Source organism: Neodiprion lecontei, chromosome 7 (assembly GCF_021901455.1).
Source record: "Neodiprion lecontei isolate iyNeoLeco1 chromosome 7, iyNeoLeco1.1, whole genome shotgun sequence".
NCBI classification, from domain to species: domain Eukaryota; kingdom Metazoa; phylum Arthropoda; class Insecta; order Hymenoptera; family Diprionidae; genus Neodiprion; species Neodiprion lecontei.
In genome coordinates, this window is record NC_060266.1 from 6,591,048 (window position 1) to 6,611,425 (window position 20,378).

The 20,378-nt window shown below is 38.7% G+C and overlaps 1 protein-coding gene across 10 annotated transcripts in view; it reads right to left on the reverse strand.

Annotated features, from left to right (window-relative positions):
• LOC107227889 (potassium voltage-gated channel protein Shaker) overlaps positions 1-20,378 on the reverse strand; it is a 259,093-nt gene that overhangs the window by 131,037 nt on the left and 107,678 nt on the right. For 3 of the 10 annotated variants that reach the window (XM_046745581.1, XM_046745579.1, XM_046745580.1), the window contains exons 1-2: positions 10,717-10,970; positions 9,566-9,690 (exon numbers count right to left, since the gene is read on the reverse strand). The exons of 3 other annotated variants lie outside the window; for them this stretch is intronic. In XM_046745581.1, coding sequence (XP_046601537.1) covers positions 9,566-9,690; positions 10,717-10,779 — 188 coding nt within the window. In that variant the 5' untranslated portion in view covers positions 10,780-10,970. Of the gene's footprint in view, positions 1-9,565; positions 9,691-10,716; positions 10,974-20,378 lie in introns of those variants that run through there. 4 more of the 10 variants (XR_006905415.1, XM_046745587.1, XM_046745577.1 and 1 more) reach the window with 3 other exon arrangements.

The following is a 20,378-nucleotide window of genomic DNA, read 5'->3' on the forward strand; positions in this document are numbered from 1 at the left end:
TCTTGAAAGTTGACGTGACATCGAAAGAAACGCATTTATGCCATATATTGGTTCCATAAGTATTTATCTCGATTTCGAAAAGTACGAGGTAAACCACGACACCATACCATTTGATACCTTTCTGTCTGAACAATTTACACACAGATCATTAAGAAACCATCGCTGAGGTTGAAGGAAATATTTTATTTATTGTTAGCACACAAAGCTCGGAACTTGCAATTTATACGTTTTTTCCATCAAAGAAGACTGACAAGGCTTCCTTATTGATTTGCACGCAAAGATCAAGTGTTCTTTTTTTCTTCTATTTATTCATTTTATCAATCATTTACGAAACTATTACTACTCAAAGGTCTCTTGGCAATTAACATGAACTGATGTAACGTCGTGATTTTTCTATTAAAGGTTTAGAGATGGAGACAAAAATATTTGTAAGAAAAACGCGGGCGAAATGAGCCCCTTGAGCAAGAAATAATGTTACATCAATTTCAACAACGCAATTTTTTTGTCTTCAGCCTAGAGATGGTTTGCAAGCGTAATCGACGTTTTTTAAAATCCCATTTGATTATACAGGGGACTCATTTTTCCCGCTACTCTACTTGGAGTGTGAAAATTTCTTCACAGCTCACGTGACTTGATTAACTGATTCGACTTGTCACCACGATTGTTGTGTATCGAACGTTACGGAAAGAAAAGGGATGAGGAAAGTATGACAGAACATAAATTAAATGCTTCGTTTCAAGGGTGCTTATGTTTGAAGAACCAATCATATTGTGAACCGTACGGTTCAGTCATGAACTACCGGGTAGAATATCAGGCACGACTCTTACGGAAAAAACCTGCTTAATACTTTACGGAACTAGAGAAACGGAGTAGAATCTCGCGGACAAGTCGCGATTGCTTTCCAAAAATCGCGAATGTGGATAAGATTCGTGAACACAGCGAATGTGGAACAAAATATCACAGTATCAGATATCCCCATCACGTTATGTAGGAACACAAGAAAAGTGATGAACTCGAGCTTTTTAGGCGTTCAGGGACGTCGCAAGAAGCTGTGGTGCCCCATCCTGGGGATCTCACTGGGTTCCGTTATACCCTTCAAAGTATTTAAACAGGCTATTTCTGGAGTGCCGGTAAGTCACCCGAGTCAAGATGGTTGGAATTTGACGACAAGGATTCCGGCACAAATTCCTGCTTAGGGAAATTGCCGGTCCATCATGTACGGTTCGGACTGTTTGAGTGCAAAGTACAAATTTGACAACGAAGCAGGCTGAATCAACCGACCATCAGGGGCAGATTGTTCTAGAAATTGTGAGGCGAGCTGCACCGAAGCCAGAGTTTCAGACTGGAGCCGCTACATAAATATTGGAAAATGTCATCATGACGTCAGAGCCTGGTTGTCGGCGCCATTTTATCACCCCATAATCTAAGTTTTTAATTTTGATGGAAGCAAATCGTAATTCTTGAGTTTTCTAATTAATCGTATCACTTGAATTAATGAAACGTAATCAATAATATATCTGTTCTATCATCCACACGCGAAACAACACGGTCAACGGTCAGCTGTCAGCCTGGTTGCATTAGTTTGATTTTTTCCCACCAGATGACGCATTGCAAAGTGACAATCCCAATACGAATCTGGTATTTTCCTTATGGTACATCAATCCGTACATCGCGCAAGTCTGAATTCACGTTCAGAGAGCCGGTATGAAGATATTCCCTTTAAAACGCGCTTGTGTTCTAAAGCGGATCGGCATTCGAATTCCAAGGGGCGAAACTTGTAGATGCCAATTATCTCTGGTGTAATTGATACTGAAAACCTAGAGGAGGAAAAAAATCGATCCGATAAATAAAAACGTCTTTCGGTAAGTAAATCGTTAAATTGTTTCGTCCTCGAAATATCGTAATCACGTGACACGATGCTCCTAGGTAAATTTACACAAATTTTTCGTATCATTTCAAAATTATTTGATATGTTGCTCCTGCGGTAGTTCGCTCGATTCTTCTTTTGTGATGATAGAAAATAAAAAATTGTAAGAAACATATTTTTTATGTGAGTACAAACAGAACGATCACTGTTCAAAATTAATAAATACTGATGTGCACTTGAAATAACAATCAAATGTATTCGATTAATCCAGTGCGTATCAATGGATATTTTTGGTCTATTCGCAATTCTCTTAAAAATTGTTACACGCTTTATGCGATTACAATGCTTCTTGCGTGGAATGACATTATATATTTATCTTTATAAAAAAATATTCTTTGATTATTTACTGAATTGATTAAAAATATTTACTTGTTCTTAAAAGTATACATCAATCTTGATTAGTTTTTGTATGTAATTATTATATTTGTACCCATAGAAAGAATAAATTTTTTACAATTATTTCAGAACAAAATTTTGTTATTGTTGAAGCAAAACCGTTGAGCGGATCTTTTTTTCATTCTAGGCTTTAAAAATGACTCATCTATCGCAGAAGCAACGTATCAAATAACTTTTAAACGAAAGGAAATATTTATTTAAACATTCACAGGAGCACCGTGGTGAGGAAAGTATTTAATTAAAACTTCTACTGTGTTTAAAGAGATTGTCTGACCAAAAATTGATACTTGTATCAGTGATCAAACTCTACAAGTGTCTTCGATATCTGCGGCAGCTAATTGAAAATCGAAGAGATATATAGTACACAATCTTTGATTACAGTGTATCGAGTATTAATATAAATAACGGGAAAATTCTATACCCCAAACAAACGCTGTGACCTTGGCAGAATTAACGATCACTATTGATCGATTATAAATACCCCCTGTTCATAGTTGAACAAAAGTTGACGCTGGGAGATATTTTTTTGATTCCCAAGGTCAATGATAAAAAACATGCATAGATGTTCATGTTTCAACCCTTTCGTGGGAGCCTCTTCAGAACTATAACATTTATTGAACATAACTTAACGTTATTGGTCATTAATTACGTTATACATAATTGCAGACGACGACCTAGCTTACACAGAGTAAGAGATGTCGGTTTTGTTTACATATAAAATGCATGAGTAGGTTCAACGATTGACGTTAACTGGTCTTTTTATACAAAATTAGTAACTATACCATTGGTTTTTAATTGTTTATTTTATTTTCAACGCTTATCGGTTCTTGATAATTGTTGTGCCAGATGGCAAAAGTGGTTCCTCGTTTTGTTTTCGGTTTTTGTCAAATGGATTACGTATACCTCAAGTTATGTTAAATAAATGTTAGAATAGTTCTTCGGGGAAGGCCCCCACCAAAGGGCTGAATCGGAAAAACCAATGTCTATCTTTCATCATCAACCTTGGATACCACAAGATTAAAAATCGTACGAAACAAGAAGTTCGATTAATTCGTCTACTAAAGTCAACACTAATAACCGTGCTCGAGGAACTCGTTTTACAGGTATTTCCACTCTGCGGTGAAATCTTTCGAGATCTACTAACGATCCGATGTTTCAAGAACCTGCCGAGTGTACAAGTAACGCTTTTTACTATAACAGCTACCCTCGAGTCCGGTGAAACGTATACTTTGCATTATTTACGACTTGATTAATCGCCGTTTTAATTAAGCGTACTGCAAGGCAACGGCATTCAATTTAAGGTACAGTCTCTTTCTCCGTGCTACTACGTTGGAGTGAACGAGTCTGCGGGTGACGGATAAGGTTGCAGACGGTGTGCCGGCGAAGATGGCAGACAACAGACGAGCGACGAAGAGACGGAGAGACGAGAGGCAGACAGTAAGGCGCTGAGACGCAACGCGTCCACCACGCATCCGCATTGTGATCGAGGAATGGTGGGGGTAACGGGGAGGGGGGGAGAACGAAGTTAGCCGAGCCGCCCGAAATTTGCCGGAACACGCCGAAGTTATCCGAATCGAAATAAACGAAGGTGCAGACATGACATATCCCGCCTCCGCTGACTATTTTCAGGTGAATCCGCGAGAGCAATTTCCCCCGTTTATTATTCGTGGTCAATCTTCATAACAATCCATGCCAAAGACATTCTGATTATTTTTTCAACCTGCTGGAAAATCGTAAATCAGAAATGTACAGTGCGGCTTGTATTGAATAATTTGTACGTGAAATCGAAGCTTCAACTTTCGTTCAGTTTTTCTTTGGAATCGATCTTTTCTCGCTCTGTAATAAACCAAACCCACCCGGTCAGATATCTACGTTTCTTCAATTGCTCGAATTTACGAGCTTGTCGAAATAGTTGCGGCTCGATTAATTTTACGATAAACGTCTTGTATCCGGTTGGACTTAATCATTGTTTCGTTTCATTTCATATTTTTTTTTTTTTTTTGTTCCTTAGCACGTATTTTTGAGTGGTGAAATTATTTACTAAATCTCAGATTTATTATACATCGCCGAATGACCGGATACTATGAAACTGTCTTCATTGGAATAACGATTATTTTTAAAGTCAAGATTTATTGGAGATGATACTTTTTTTGAATTATCATTGTACTAAAATCAACCAACTTATTGAAAAACAAAAATACACATTCGTTTGAAGTTTAAATAAATTTCTCAAAATTTATACAGTTTTCAAATAAACGGAAAAGTCATGAATATTTATTCCACATCTTGGTTAAATGAAAAAATTGCACCAGTTGCCTAAACACCTGAAAGAAGATCGTTTACCATTTCGAGTCTTGTGCAAAAATAATGGGTATAAAATGCAACAGTTTTAGTACTTCGTTCAAATTTTGAAATTAAGATTTTCTTCGCGGCATTCGGCACTTTTCAAATATGTAGCAGTAGAAATTAACTGATTCCAACTTATAAGTATTTATACCACTGAAAACAATCAAAGCATATACACCGACTATTTAGTGACTTTTCACTAGTTTTTTTTAATGATTATCAAAGTACATGCACTGATTTTTATCCAGTGATATACTTATTGTATCTGCAAATCGGTAAATTTTCAATAATTCAAATCTAGAAAACAGTTATTGCTCGTACGCGATTTCTCAGATAAATATTAAGAAATAATTTCGGTGTCTCTAATTTCTTATTGCATCCAGGCAAAAGTACACATATTGATATTACAAGTATCTAATTATTCGATAAAAATTAGTCTATTCCATTTCAATATAGACCAATACGGAGCCAATGTTTGATCACAATTTGATTTGAAATAAATTGATGCATCATCAAAGCCTAACTACCAAAAAATTCCCAAGAACGCTTAAAATGTATTATTCTTAGTTCCCGTTATTTTTTCTGGCGCAATTATTCATGTGGACACTGAATTAATATTCAAATTCAGCGCTTCTTTGAGAGACTTTTGAATAAGGGTGAATTTTTCTTAAAGTAAATAATCAATAGATATGTAACAACAAGAGAAGATAACTGAAAGAAGGAACTAGACGTATTGTGGTAATGTGCTGGACAGAAAAGTACTTCTGAAATTGAGTTGAAGAAGTATTTTACCGAACTACAATGCAATGCACCGAGCAATGAAAAAGAATAACTCTCCCTTTAATTTCATCCCTTTGAGGAAACACATATTTTATTGCACAACGTGCTAGTGTTTGATATTGAAAATTGAGATCTTTTTCAACTGGATTCCCTTTCAGTGTTTCCAAATATTTTACATAGCTAGCGACGACTATAAAGCTGTCAAATTTTTACGTCGAAACTTTTACCTGGCGTGAGCTAGGAAAAAATTGATAATCTGCAGGGATGAGGCGGTATTTGTGGCTCGGCCTAGTCTGGCCTGTACTTACTTTTCTCGCCTCACCTTGCCTTGTCTAACCTTGTCTAACCTAGCCAAGCCTAGGCAAGAGGTTAACCAATCGTTAATCTTGTTAGACAACCTCCAGCGAATCTATACTTTACCTGCCACATTTCTTATCCAATAAACTAATGAAAGATCTTGGTCAGATTATGTTACAATTTTTATACCAAGAATTTTTCAACCCATATCCGCGTAGCTTACTGGATGAGTAACTCAGTGTTCTAGTAAATTTTAACGAGTCGATAAACTTCAAGATTTCATTTCAATAACAAGAAAACGCCAGAATTATATGGGAATTCCCTTGATAGAATCAAAATACGTTTCACTCGGTCATCCGATATATGAATATTTGAAATGAGTCGAGTGGTGAAAAACGAAAAAAAAAAATAAAAAATAACATGCAGTAACGACCAGCCAAACGAAATTGGGGGAATTAGGTCAACTACGAAAGCTTCCTTCTCATCTTCTCCCTACGCTACCCTTTATTCCGTGAATTAGTCTGTGATCAGGGATAGCAAAAAAAGTAGATCGATGCTCGAACGCTAAGGATTAAATACACTTCTCGTATCACAAGAAATTTTCCCTGGAACAATATTGTGAAGTCGCGTCTACGTTACCGAAAATTTGTAGTTTCAGCTGAAATATTTCTGTAATATTTTTCAAAGATGGAAGAAAAAAGCATTGCAAATATCACTGTAGTATCCTGACTATCCTCGTCTGACAGCAAAATTCGTTTTGAAATTTTCGGACAGTTGATCTGTCCAACAATTTTTGATCAAGATATTGTTATATGAGAAAGATATGGAAGAAATGGATGGTCTAGAATGAAGAGTGCTGATTGTGAGAGAAACGGTGAGCGTTGGCAGCTGTGATTCAAGAGAATGTGGGAGGAAAAAAGAACGACAAATCATGCGCAATTTGTCGTGTTTTACATATTCTTGTAAAGGATATGATGCGTGTAGACGAACGAGTCGGTAAACTGAAAATAAAATTCACTCTGTTTTTTAAAACAATAAATCAATAGAAATTCCAGCAAGCCCAATTGGGATTAATTCGAGGATTTGGAAAAAAGATTGAACTATGTTCTGCAACCTTAAACGTTAAGGTACCGACTGACCCATTCAGGAAACCACCATCTGTGGCTATCTCAGTCGGAAAAAGGAGGAAAAAATTATTCAGTGCAAGGTAAACTAGAATTCTTTGCTTGGATAGAAAGAACTTTTCCCACTGCTCGCGATGTTCCTTGCCAGTTGCTTAATGCGAAACAGAATTTGCAGTACGTGCAATATTACTGCTGATACAGCTAAGGGTTTTCTGAATTCTTGTGAATACAGAAACTACATTTTTGTGTACCCTACCAGAAAGCCTCTCTTCTTTGTTTCTCTGCGTTTGATATCTCAACCCAACCAAAGAGCATCGCAGCCCAAGGTATTCAGAAATTCGTTGAACTCGTGCTTGAATAAAAATTACCAAACTGATGGTACAATTTACGTAAAGTACCGCACCTCAAAAAATGAATATCTTTGATCAACAATGCGAAAAAAGAATCCTGTGGCAGCAGAAAGATGCAGTTCAAAGAAATCGGTAGGTATTAGGTAAGTGTACCAGTTATTGACACGCTGAGACCCAATTATTGACCCTTTTATTTTCCAAGATTATAAATTTACGGCACAAATTGTGAATTCCTCGATAACTAAAACCAATTGCTAGAGAGTTATACAGTAGAAATTTATTTTTTGATAATTTTAGAAGTAAGCATCGAACAGATACAACCAAAAAGGGTCAATAATTGGGACAGGCTCAATAACTGGTACACTTACCTTATAAGAGAAAATTATAATTCCTTGGCCGGATGTGCGGTAGAGAAATATTTTGCTCCTGGAAAAATTGATCTTTCCTCAAAATCTTAGTCACAGCCAGTCGTCGACTATACCAATCGAATTGGTTCCAAAGATATAGCGACCGACGCAGACCGTATGCGGGATAATCTATGGCGTTTTCTACCCCCGCACAGTAGGTTAGCATCGATTTCCCGCCTCCCCACTCTTCCGCTCTTCCACCCCCCAGCCCCTCGTCCCATTGGTATCTAGGCAAGCCGGCGTGCTTTCCACCCCTTCGCCCACGGTTACAACCGTCCGCCCGAATCGGTCCTGCAGCCAGAATGCGTCAGCGAGCGGATTTCTTAGTAATTCGGCTTTACTGCACCGTGGCGCCATCCGGCGGAGGGTTGACGAACAATCTGCCGAGTCGTCGAAGCTTTTTGTTAGGGAAAGCTTTGCTGCAACGGCATGGGCAGAGAGCTTTAACAATCAGGCAGCTGTGTTACCAACTTGGGAACGGTGGCTGAAGGATGGAGGGATGCTTAAGAGCTTGAGCTTGTCGACTCTAGAGGGTAAGATGTGTTGGCGCTGAAGAAAGTTATACGTGTACCGATAGCACGAGAGCGAAGATGGGTTAAGCACGTTTTAAAGGGCATGCTCTTCCTCCACCCGGAGTGCGCAAGCTTTTACTCGCCTCTCCTTAGCTCTGTTTTGTCATCTATTTTACTTTTCCTTCTTCTCGAAGAATTTTCACTGCAGTCTTTTCACTGGCTGAACGGGATTCAACCGTTGAAGTGAAAAGTGATAAGTACTATCGATGAGTCGTCGAACCGTCGTTTTCTTATATTATTTCGAATACCTAAAATATTCGTATTTTACACTTCAACGGCGGGGAAAAATTTCACCCTCTTTGCTCGTTTTACATTATATAAAGAGGGATGATTATAGACCCGACCAGTTTATATAACTACCTTTCTACACGAAGTGTCGACTGCGTATTAGAAGCTGAATTTTTGCCGTCCGATCAATGGTGTGAATATTACTCGGCACAAGATTAGTTGGGTATTATAAAATAACAACTTGTAATACGTTCCGTGGCCACGTGGAAACGGACGAAAGAGAAGTTCTATGGAATCACTATGTATATTTAGAAGACCCTGAATATTAATCGATGCATTTCAGTTCTTGACTAACATTTCTGACCCAGTGCTTCGTCGTAAGATTTTCAAAAACTCCGATATATATCTATTTAAATCCGTATCACGTATCTCCGTGCATTTAAAAAGTTTCGATTATCTTCAAAAGCTACAGAGCTACCAAAAATGATCCGACGTTATACTTGTTCAAGGTCGTTTCTTTCTCAGAAGCTTAATAAACCTATGTCGAAAAATTGAGTATAATATCGAACAACATTCATTCCAGCACAAAATCGCGAACCGACTTATCTACAAGGTCACGCTGAGTTGTAACAATTATCAAAGACCAAATTATGACTTGTGAAAGAATCACAAAGCAGATTCCGAGTTGATGTCTTAATATTTTCAAATATGTATTCGGTCGCGATGCACGTCAGGGTGCAAAAAAGAATGGTTTAAAAAGGGGATTGTTCGATTGTTTGCAAAACATTTCGTATCCTTCCTTGAATCGATACCTTGAAGTAATCTCAATCAGCGCTCCAGAAACTTGTTCGCTCTCGTCGTCAGTGTTTCGGCGTCAAGTTCAGTCGAGTACAATCATGAGGTACCACTCGACAGCCTGTTCGAAAGATCAAGGGCTCGTGGTTGCGGAGGCCTTGATGGGTGAGTTAAGCTGTACGCTACAGAATAACGTTCGTGGTGTGAATGAAAGGGAGTAAGCTCGTCGACACAGCTACTCAAGGCAAGAGGTAAAGGTGACTAACAATGAAGTAGCAGAGTATCTATAAGAAGGTGGAGCTAATTGTGAGACTTCTTTGAGACGTTTTAACTACTGTATCACCGTTTCTTTCGTCGTTGAAACGGTTTCCCGGCTCCGTGCCCCGGGAACAGCATCCAGATAAAGAACAACCCGATGATCCAATCCAGCATCTCGATGAGTGACCGTTGAAGCTTCGCCAACGGGAGCTGCCAAGCAAGTTTATGCATCATGTCAATTTCGACAACCACTGGCTGCTGCTGTTTGTACGTCAACTACCCCTCGGGCCGCCATTAATCACACCGTAACGGTAATTCACCATCGTCTTGACATTTGACACTGGAATTAGCCGCGCTTAGCTCAGCAGCTCCCATGGCTACGCTGTTCAACCCAAGCCCCGAGATCTAGGGACATGCGAACTAGTCCTGGAAATTACCAGCCGTTCTGCACTCGGGCTGAACTGGCGGTCAAGTCTCTCCGATGGTAGATCGTCCAGTCACGGCTGAAGGCCAATGATATTTAGCACAATTTTCTCCCAAGTCACATATACCGATCTACGTACATGTGTATACATATTCTCTACTACAGAAACTGTTTCGCATGACAGTATTAGGTACAATTTGTTATCAAACTTTCCACAAGTTCCTCCGTTGGATGACTTTTATCGAGAGCTTCACTCTGCACAGAAACTTCCCGACAACAGAGCTTGAAAGTTTCTACACGGTAAACGGGGATACGTTACCAGTTGAAAAATTTTCTCTAGCGCGACGGTACAAGGCACTGTGGGTATACACGACTAAACGAGGTATCGTCATGAACAAAGAGAATCAATGGAGAAGACGGCCCCGAGGATTGGTTGTACGTACATGAGAATATACATATAACAAGTTTAGGATCACTGAAACGATTCGTATGTAAAATTATTGGAAACAAATTATAGAGACAGATGCTTGAGCATGAACACGGCGTCCGGTAAAAAATCTGTAACAACTTTAAGGACATTTCCAGGACATTTTCAGATTATTCAAGCACATTAAAAACAGAATATTTTCAGAACACAAGATAAATTCAAGGACATTTCCAGGACCAGTGTGCACCATAATGAAAGAATATTGATTCAAATAGTACAAATCGTCGAAATGATCCTTGACAAGTATATATACTTTGAAGAAGAATAAATTGCACAGTCGACAACAAATGATAACAATGTGTTATAGTTTCGTGTCAACACTCACATGAGAATGCAGCCAATGATGAGAACGGTAAGGAGAATCGTGTACGGTATGCAAACGTCGCATACGCCGAAAAGCTTCAAAGCTACATTAGCACATATGAGAAAAAGCACAAAATCCAAAAAGGAACCTCCCTCAACACCCATATCATCCGGTCATTTTCGATTATCACATCCGAACTCCTCCTCTAATGCGGACGTACGGTGTATAATCCAATGTCCACAACACACTGAACCCAAAATGAGCTACCGTCCCCCAGCCAAGCCCACGAACCACTGATCAGTCTTTGCCTGAACACATGTCGTCACACACGTATGTACCTATAATGTAACGTCGTTTAACGTGTATGTCCAGTGCCGTACCGATTAGCAGCCGACAAAATTTCTACCGTCACTGTTTACCCAATCACCTGGATCGTGAAATATCCGTCACTTTGTATCCCCGTTGGCAAATTTGAAGAAGCGAGTGAAGTGCAATGTTTAAACGGCAGATGAGCACGTTATCAGTCACTTGGTACCGAACTATTCATCCCAAATCTCCGTTTTTTCCTTCTTCTTCTTCTTGTCGAACTTTGAAATTACTTGGAATTCTTTCGAAACTTACGCATTTTCAAACAAAGCAAGGGTGAAGCTTCTTGAACTGAACGCGAAGAGTTTTCAGACATTTTTGTAAGTCATGGATTTTACGCGGCGTGTCGTTAGCAAAACTAACATGCAAACCACTGCCGGTTCTGAGCGCAAAGTAAATCAGATTTAGAAGGCCAGGGAAACATGAAACGGCGAAAACAGCCCTGCGAGGTGAAACACTGCGTATGTTTATCACACAGGAATACTTCAAAGGTTTCCTAAACCCCACGACTGTGCAACAAGGGACGACAAGCATTGCTTAAGAAGGGGTTGGCATTGGCTAGATTGTGGTAGGTTGAGTTGGACTAGGTCTTGAGGTTGGAGTTGCTCACCTCGTGTAGGAGTGTATAATTATGCAACTTCAATCAGACACGCCGTGCTCGATATTGATAGTGTGAAATCTGCGATGGCATGTTCGGAACGAAGGGAATTTTTATTTTTCGTCACTCTGACTGACGTATCGTGAGAAGCTGAGCAGTCACCATAACTTGTTGCAGTGCAATCTTTGGATCGATATGTGTTACGGATAATTCAATTGAACTAGTCTATGAACTAAAATGTTTTGATGTCGATACTGGTGAAATTTTGACGCAGGATTGCAAAATTCGTTTTGGATTTTCGACGTCAAATGTCGAGTAGAGATGAGAGAGAGAGCATGTCAAATTGGATTAAGTTAGCTCGAAAGTTTAGTTCAATTTGTTCTCAAGCAGCCACCTTGTTACTCGCTTAACGTGATATCGGTGAAAAGCATGAAGGTATAGTTTCTATCCCGAGTCCTCTTTTCATCCTCGCCCTCCAGTTATACACTGATTGTAACCAACTCCAGCTATTTCAACTTTGTGCCAAGGCAATAAAGTTGCCAAGTTAGATTATTGGTGTCGACGAACAACGATGAATCAGTAGATAACGGTGATAAATGAAAGCGGTTGGTGATATTAATTTCCATTCAAGGTGATAGCGTATGCCGATAAATAGTGTCTGGATAGTTTGCCGACAGAATATCATCCGCGCGACAATGAGCTTAACGAGCTTAAAATTCACGTTCTCAGAGTCACAAAAATGCGACTCGCGTTTTTTAGGTCAAACATAGTAAACGAGAGTGTTTTTCTACTTTGAAAAAATACTATGACAAATCCAGACCAATTAATCCCAATCAGCATCACTCTGTGAAGGGTTACATTTTGATATTAGTCAAGTGACAGGTGCGCATGATTTTTCTGATTGAAATGTTCAATGCGTTAGTCTGGCTCATTTTATTCATAAATAAAGACTACATACTATGAATATACTTCATTAATTCAACAGAATAATTGAGCTTTTGTGAAAGAGTGACTATAAATGAGACATCCTTCTTTGTTCATTTAATTAATTGGCCCTCAGACACCACCCCAAGTACCTAACAAATAAGGTGCACTGGTAAAATATTGATTCAACCATCGCTGATTTTTAGGCATTGCGATAATTTTTTATGTTTCCGTTGCTAACGTGTCTGCAAAGTTGCGTCGTAACCAGATCGCGTTTTTGAGAGAAGCTATACAAAATAACTGTCGTGTTACCCGAAACACGTGCGTATGTATATAATGCCACAGCTTATTTAATGTAGTTGTACGGTATACTTGAGACATCAATTATATTTTGCATATGCCGCAGGTCTGGAAAATGGTCTCACTCAATTTTCTCAATAATTTTCCCAATTACATTGGAAGAAATGAGTATGGTAAAAATCTGTCCTCTATCTTCACTGAAAGTCAAGATTAGCCGTGAAAAATGTCATCGTGACTGCAAATATGGTCAAAACTATTATATTTTTGGTAAGTTTAACCATAAATCCAGATTGCGGTACTACAAACGTTACATGATATTTTTCTCTCAGTGTATTCGATGTCAAAAGGTATTATGTAGTACAAGCACAACTAATGACGAATGCAGACAAAAGTTTCACCTTCGAAAATAAGCCTTAGTTACTAAGTTGCATGCAAATGTAATTCATGATCGATATCAGCTGGTCCGGACTGAACCTGTTACGTCGCTAACATCGCAGATGTACACAAATAACAAATAATAAACACGTCGTACTAAAGGCAAACAAAGAAACAACACCACCACAAGATCCATTCATCATGAAAAATTCACCACTACCAGAGATTAAAACAGAAATTCATATTTTCTCTTTACCTCGTACAACACACCAGAAGTCACGCACACTTCCAATGGCGTTTTTACCTCCCAATAAAACCGACCATGTTTTTGCCTCCAGCTAATACTAACGATTGTACAAAATTGATATTCCAAATCCTCTACCAGGTCATTTAACATAGAGGAATCCAGTGTGGTCAAAGTTGGAGCACTATTCAGCAGAAAACTCGTCAACCACTCAATTTGTAGATCTTTTGGAAGTATTGTGACGCATTCACGCTTTTACAAGTGTTCGAGACACACCTTGATCATTGTTTAGTACTGATTCGCTGTACCGTATTAATCGACAGTGACAGCTGGTGGTGCTGATCATAGCATGAGTAGGTACGGTGTGAATATTTATGTAAATAATACTACAAATGTATCCTTGAATGATTATTCACGGTTACCAAAGTGTTTCGAAGTGTTTGACGGTAACTCTTTTAAAAAAATCTTGATATACCTTACAATATTCCCTTGTTCGCAATCACATCGCCTAGCTGTAACTTATTCTCCTTTCCTTTCTAGAAGGCTTTGGCGGTGTAAGAAGACGCCCAGGGAGACCATGTGAAATCGATAGTGACTCTCTACCTCTCACAGCAACCCCTTGCCGCACCGATCCAGCCTCTTAATTACTCTGATGGCAGCTACTGATACGATTAATTCTAGCGATAAGAAGGAAACCTGCTGACTGGACTCGTTACCTCAAGATTCTACCGCTGATCCGGACGCCAACTAAGATTCTCTATTCACCTAGCGAGATCATGGAGATAAATTGTTACTCTTAGTACCCAAGTATGCAATTCTCACGTCTTCGATACGAAAATGCTCCTACTTAACACTTTACGAAACAATCGGTGTCTTGAAACGTTTATTTTCATTGCGACTACCATAATTGCGAAGTCCATGATAATGACAAATTATGCTTCGGAATGTGATTCACATTGGCGTGCGACACGGAGAAAATGAAATCCAAGAGATGAGTGGATTTTATTTGAATATTTGAGCAGTTGTTTGAATTCGTGGCTGGGCATATTTAGTCAAGTAATAAATGTTCTTTATACAAAATTAATTACGCGTATTTTTGGTCAACAAGGATTTCGAAGAGCAAAGATGATCATTCTTGTACTTTTCTGACCGGCTTTCGTGTTTGAATTCGATTTCAATATGTTTCGATGTTTTCTTTAAAGCATAGGACATTGATGTTAAGCATCCCGAAAAGGGCTCAGAGATCTAAATACTTCAGAATGGTCCGAAAAATGATAAAGTTTTATCATATTCTTTAGCAATTTAACATCGATCATCGATCAGATCACAGAAACCTGTACTACATTTGCGTTTTCGAAACAATTACAAAGCGTGACTTCGTGTCATCTGACCTGTTTTATTTTTCCGAAAGCTACAATTACTTAACGAACTATCAGTCTACAGAACGTGAAAACTAGACTCGTATAAGGCAGTTGTGTAGTTATAAAAAAACTAGGTCACCGAGCATTTGACATTGAGTATACACCTGTGCCTATACTCATAAAAAGTTCTTGCCCCGAAGTAGACAAACATTATTTTGAAACGTTGTCGGATGAAAATCATTTCTCCGACTACGGCCTAATTCGTATTATCCAAAATACTCACCGAACCGCAAGTGAGGTGTGTGAAATTATGGAAATAAGCACCCCTCAGAATTTAAGTATTACTCCTGAGCAATATCGGTGCACCACAAATCATGTCGAACAAAACCGGTGAACCTCTTCGGCAAAGGTAAGAATAACTCACGTAATCGATGAATGGGACTCAAATAATGAATTGACAAAAGATGTTCAATTTCTTATTTGCCTTTCGCACGCACACACATTCACACATAAAACCGACTCTGCATTATTCCATCGTGATCCACTCACTCCAACGTTTCGAAAACCGCTTTCCAACTCTCGCGAAATGTTAACAGTGCTTGTGCTGCGACGTCGATCGATTGTTGGATTCCTCTGCTGTTATGACCCGACTAGCACGTAGCTCAACTGTTTTTAATCTTAATTATTCACGTTAACTGGCACATCACGCGTTGTTTACTGTACCAATTTTTTTTTTTTTTTTAATTTGTTTTCGTTACTATGCATCATAATTATGGTGTTATTGGCGCTAATGATGGCTTGTATAGTGTTTGCGACCGTATTCGAATACCATTCATTGGAATAAGGACTGTTAATTGCTGTGACTCTTAGTTTATAGATGGTAAATCGATTACAGACAGCGTGTCTTCGATACATATTTATTGTAACGCATATCGCTTCAAAGCATTAAGATTTCCGAGAAAATATCATTTTCTTCAACAAGGTTACAGTGCACTGAAGGTACGGTAAGATTCGAGTTGTTCTTCGATCTTCTAGTTTCTTTTTCTTATTTTTTTTCTAATAAATAATTGTAAGAGAATCAGCATACCTATAGATGTCGCGAATAGAGTCACGAATAGCATGTAAACGAGGGTGATTCGCTTATCTATCTATTATACATATATTGTAGGTACCTGTACTACATAGCAGTATATATACCTACATTTGCGTGAACGATAACCTCCCTCAATGCTATAGATCACTTCAACCTTTACGATGAGGGATGCTGTCGGAAGACAATTTATCATCTTGAATAAAGTAAGATACCGACAATGTGTTTACGTCACTTTCATATTTATGACCGTTGTTATTAATGTTTTTGTTTTTTTCTGCTCAGTCACGCCTGAAAAAACTATTCCATTTTATCACCACCTGCTCAATATACGTAAGGTATCTTGAATTACCAAGAAAATAGAGAATTTTCAAATACATATAATGTATAATATATAATGCATACGTTCATTGAATTGTATACTACATTACATGTTGATAAAACGGATAAAGTGTAAAGCAGATACCAAAAAAAAAAAAAACAAACACATTCCATCAAGTAAAACTGCATACATTTTTGCATTGATATACGTGTGCTCGCCATCGAGAAAGCAACGCCACTTAAATTTGAAAAAAAAAACAAACAAACAACGTAGGAAATACGTGCTCATTTGGATACACTAAGTGAACCAAGAGTGAATACTCGAACCCTGGCTGACATGGTTATTTGTCACCTCAAGCATGAACGCGTCATTTCGATATTTCGATGGGTGTAATTACGTCTACCCCAGAATTTTCCAGTCACGAACGTTATCGTGAAATAGAATCACGCACCTTTTTCTGAGTATATGATCGCCGGAAGTTCAGTTTATTTTCGAGAAAGTGATCGAGAGAAAATGATGCAGTAATGACAAATTATGAGGAAACAAGTCAACAGTCATTTAGAAAATTTGTATGGATTTATTCAATTCTCTTATATGATGTGAATATGATATTTCCTCAAAAATTTAGAATATTATATTTTCTGCCGCCAAAGCATTTTCAATTTTATGGAGCTTATTCAAGACGAGATCCAAAACTCTCACTACTCGAGACCTGCTTTTTCGTGTACTTTTACAGTTTCGATAATACCGCTAGTCTGATGCGTATCTCTCATAGGGTTTACAAAATACTTTGTTTTTGTCGTAAAAACGAATAAGATCGCTAGATATGATCGATCATTGAGTTATCGCAGAATTTGACAAGTGCTTATCATCCATTGCATCGATTACAAACAACACGTGTTTCAATTCTGAGATTATTGCAATATTATTAATAATATAACAATTCTTTATAAGTTGGGTGAACGAAATTTTATTTAGAACCTACAGACGAGTTGATTTTAATCAATTTTGTATACGATGACTGGTATCGCACTTGAATTTCATTATTCGAGGGTCACGACGTAAACATTATATATGCAAAATATTTGTTGAAAAATCTAAAAATGTATAACCTCAGGGAATTGGGTAAAGATTGAATATTACAATAACAATGTGTATAAATGTAATACGATAAAGTAAAAAGCATCGTAAGCATAAGTGCGTAAGGTCAGCACCAATCAAGCGTCCATCTCAATCCATTAAACTGTCATGTTTCAGACATTGCAATAGCAGGAGAGTGTCGGGAAGATCCTTGAGTATGGCCAGCCTTTGAAGCCATCACCGTTCACGTCAAAAGCGTTTCTTCTCCAGCCAGTAGCAGTCGTTAGATAGCTCAAGGTCCAGCGTCAGAAGCTCTGCGAAGCAGCAAAGACATCGACATCGACTGCGTCGGAGTAAGCCGTGACGTCGTAGGTCAGGGTTTGACACTTGACCGCGCAAAGCAGCTCAACCAGCCAACCAGTGGTCCAACATCAAACAATGCAAGCGAGTGTGTCACGGTGCGAAGTAGTGGTGCTTTGTTATATGCCTGTGCCGTGCCTGCGGTGGCTGCAATGTGGCCATGTGCTGCGTGTGTTCAGGGCGGGGTGGTTTTCCGGGTTGCCGGCTCAACCCGGTGGGATCCGAGGAACGCACTCTCGGGATGATCGCAGAGGACATGGAATGGCTCTGTGAACATTGCGTACAGATAAAGCGAGTGAGTTAAGGTACGTCTTGGCTCGAGGCTAACTATTTAAAGATTTGGGAGGAGGATCGGGATCACCCACGTTCACGTTTACACCGAGCCCACACGGAACATTTACCTCTATTAGACGTACCACGGACCACCGTGATGGATATGCGATACCTCTATTAGACATCCATTTCAACCGCAATGGAATACCATAGAGCTCTATTAGAGATCCAAATGTAGGTTTGTTATCAGTCTAGCAGAACTCTACTGGATATTCACACAGGTATCTGTTACGAGATCTCATAGCTTTTGTGGGGAAAAAATTTGGACCTCCAAAGGTCGTCCTTTCCAACCATTATTCATATGCACCTTGATCCTTACCTACATGTAACATTCACCTCTCACGGACGTATCATGAAAAATATTAGAAACTATCGTGTGCACATTTTGTTCTCCCCCAAACATAAAGTCCATAACCTAGGTAATATAGACTAGACACTCAAGAACGACCAAGTACGTATATATCAGATGAAATTCGAAGTGAACGAAAGGGGTGAATTGCTGGGGGTTTGTTTAATTTAGATCTCTTCTTTGTGGTGAGAGAGGAAAGCGATCATTCGGCGCCTGGTGGTTATCTATAGTACATCCACTTATGTGCATGGATATTCATAGACATACAATGGATATCCATCACCGACTTTAATCTGACCATAGATGTTGTGGATTTCTGTAAATATTGATTAGATGTCCATCATGTATATGGGCCCTGTATGGACCTCTGATAGGTGAAGTATTCCGTGTGGGAGTTGGAATTTCGACGGGATCTTCAAGTGACGAATCATCTCTAGTCATAAAGTCTCATAATTCACCATATAAATCGAGATACGACTGTGCTTGGACTATTTTTTTTTTTTATCGACTTATTCAAATATTTCTCTGCACGCCTGTACCTTTAATCGAACCAAACAAACTAGAATTACTTCTTTACTTTTCATGTACCAAAAGCTCCAGTTTGTTACTTTTTCAGAGTTTCGACAACAAGTTCTTGGCGATCAACGAATCTTGGTAAATTGGATTGAGGTTAAATTTTGTGCTGGCCTATATTCGTTTTGATTACTTAATCTTTCCGTCGGATTTGACTGATGAAAACTTCATGTACACGCCTTTTTCAAACCAAGGGGATGCCCACTAGGCAATGACGTTGACGATTTCAGTTTATGATATGATAATTGGCCTCAAGTCATTTCCAATACTATTAAAAGATTTCTTGAACAGCTTTCGGTATCAATTTCTGATTTTACCAACAGGTATTTGAGACTTCCTATTGGAAATACTAGAACTCTGTGCTTAAACAGCCTGGATTGTTTGCCGAAAATACATTCTAAGATAGTGTTTATATTTTTTGATCTGAATTATATAATAATCTCTATGATACCTTAATTTTGATCAATTCATAAGAATCTAAAAATAGGTATTCGAATCTAGAAGACACGCCAAAATTGATCACCGTAATACCGAGGATATTCCGCAATAAAATTTTTTACGCACATCGACTTGTTTCGAATCTGAAGTTACCGATTAATCGATAATTAGTTCAACCCGGTTTTGGAAACCGTAAAACTTGTACGTCGCATGAATAACATGAATAATAATGAGCACAAGTGAATTTAATATATTGTTTTTGTTTTTCATCTGTGACGATATTTTCACAAGGCCAATCTTCTCCGATAACTATCCAAGTTAGACATGGTTAAAGAATCTACCTCGGGCACGTGTGCGCACTCCATCATGAAAGAATAAATACAAATCCAATAATTATCGATTGAAGAAAAGTGAAAAAGACAGGAAATCAATTACGTCAAGGGATGATGTGATGAACAGATGGTAAGACGGTGAAACGTGACCTGAATCACACACATGCTCAAGGTGGACAAGGAAGGATAAGGAAGCACTGGCACGTGTCTTACTCGATGTACAGGGGGGAAAATGTATAACAGTGTTCACGTGTACGTGTCAGACGAATTTCGTGTAATGGGTGGATGGTCTCGCAGTGTGGAAAGCCCGGTATCAAATTTGACACTGTTTAAGGGTTACGAAGAAACTCTACCGTCTGGTACACAATCCAGGACCCAACGCTACTTTGCGCCGCTTAGACTTTGGAAAAGGGTCTCCGTCCCTTTATCTCTGATGCAAAACAGGAGTAAGGTTTCAGTTTCAAAGAGTTAGAAAAGTGTTGAATATAACACTCCGAAATTTCTGGAGATGGGTTCAGACGACAATAAGGAACGAATGTGAACCGGCACATCCGTGACGAAAATATTTCTCTCAAAATTTTCGTATTATGATCATTTAAAGAAAAAGTGCAGGTCTGTTCACAGCATATTTTGTTCAC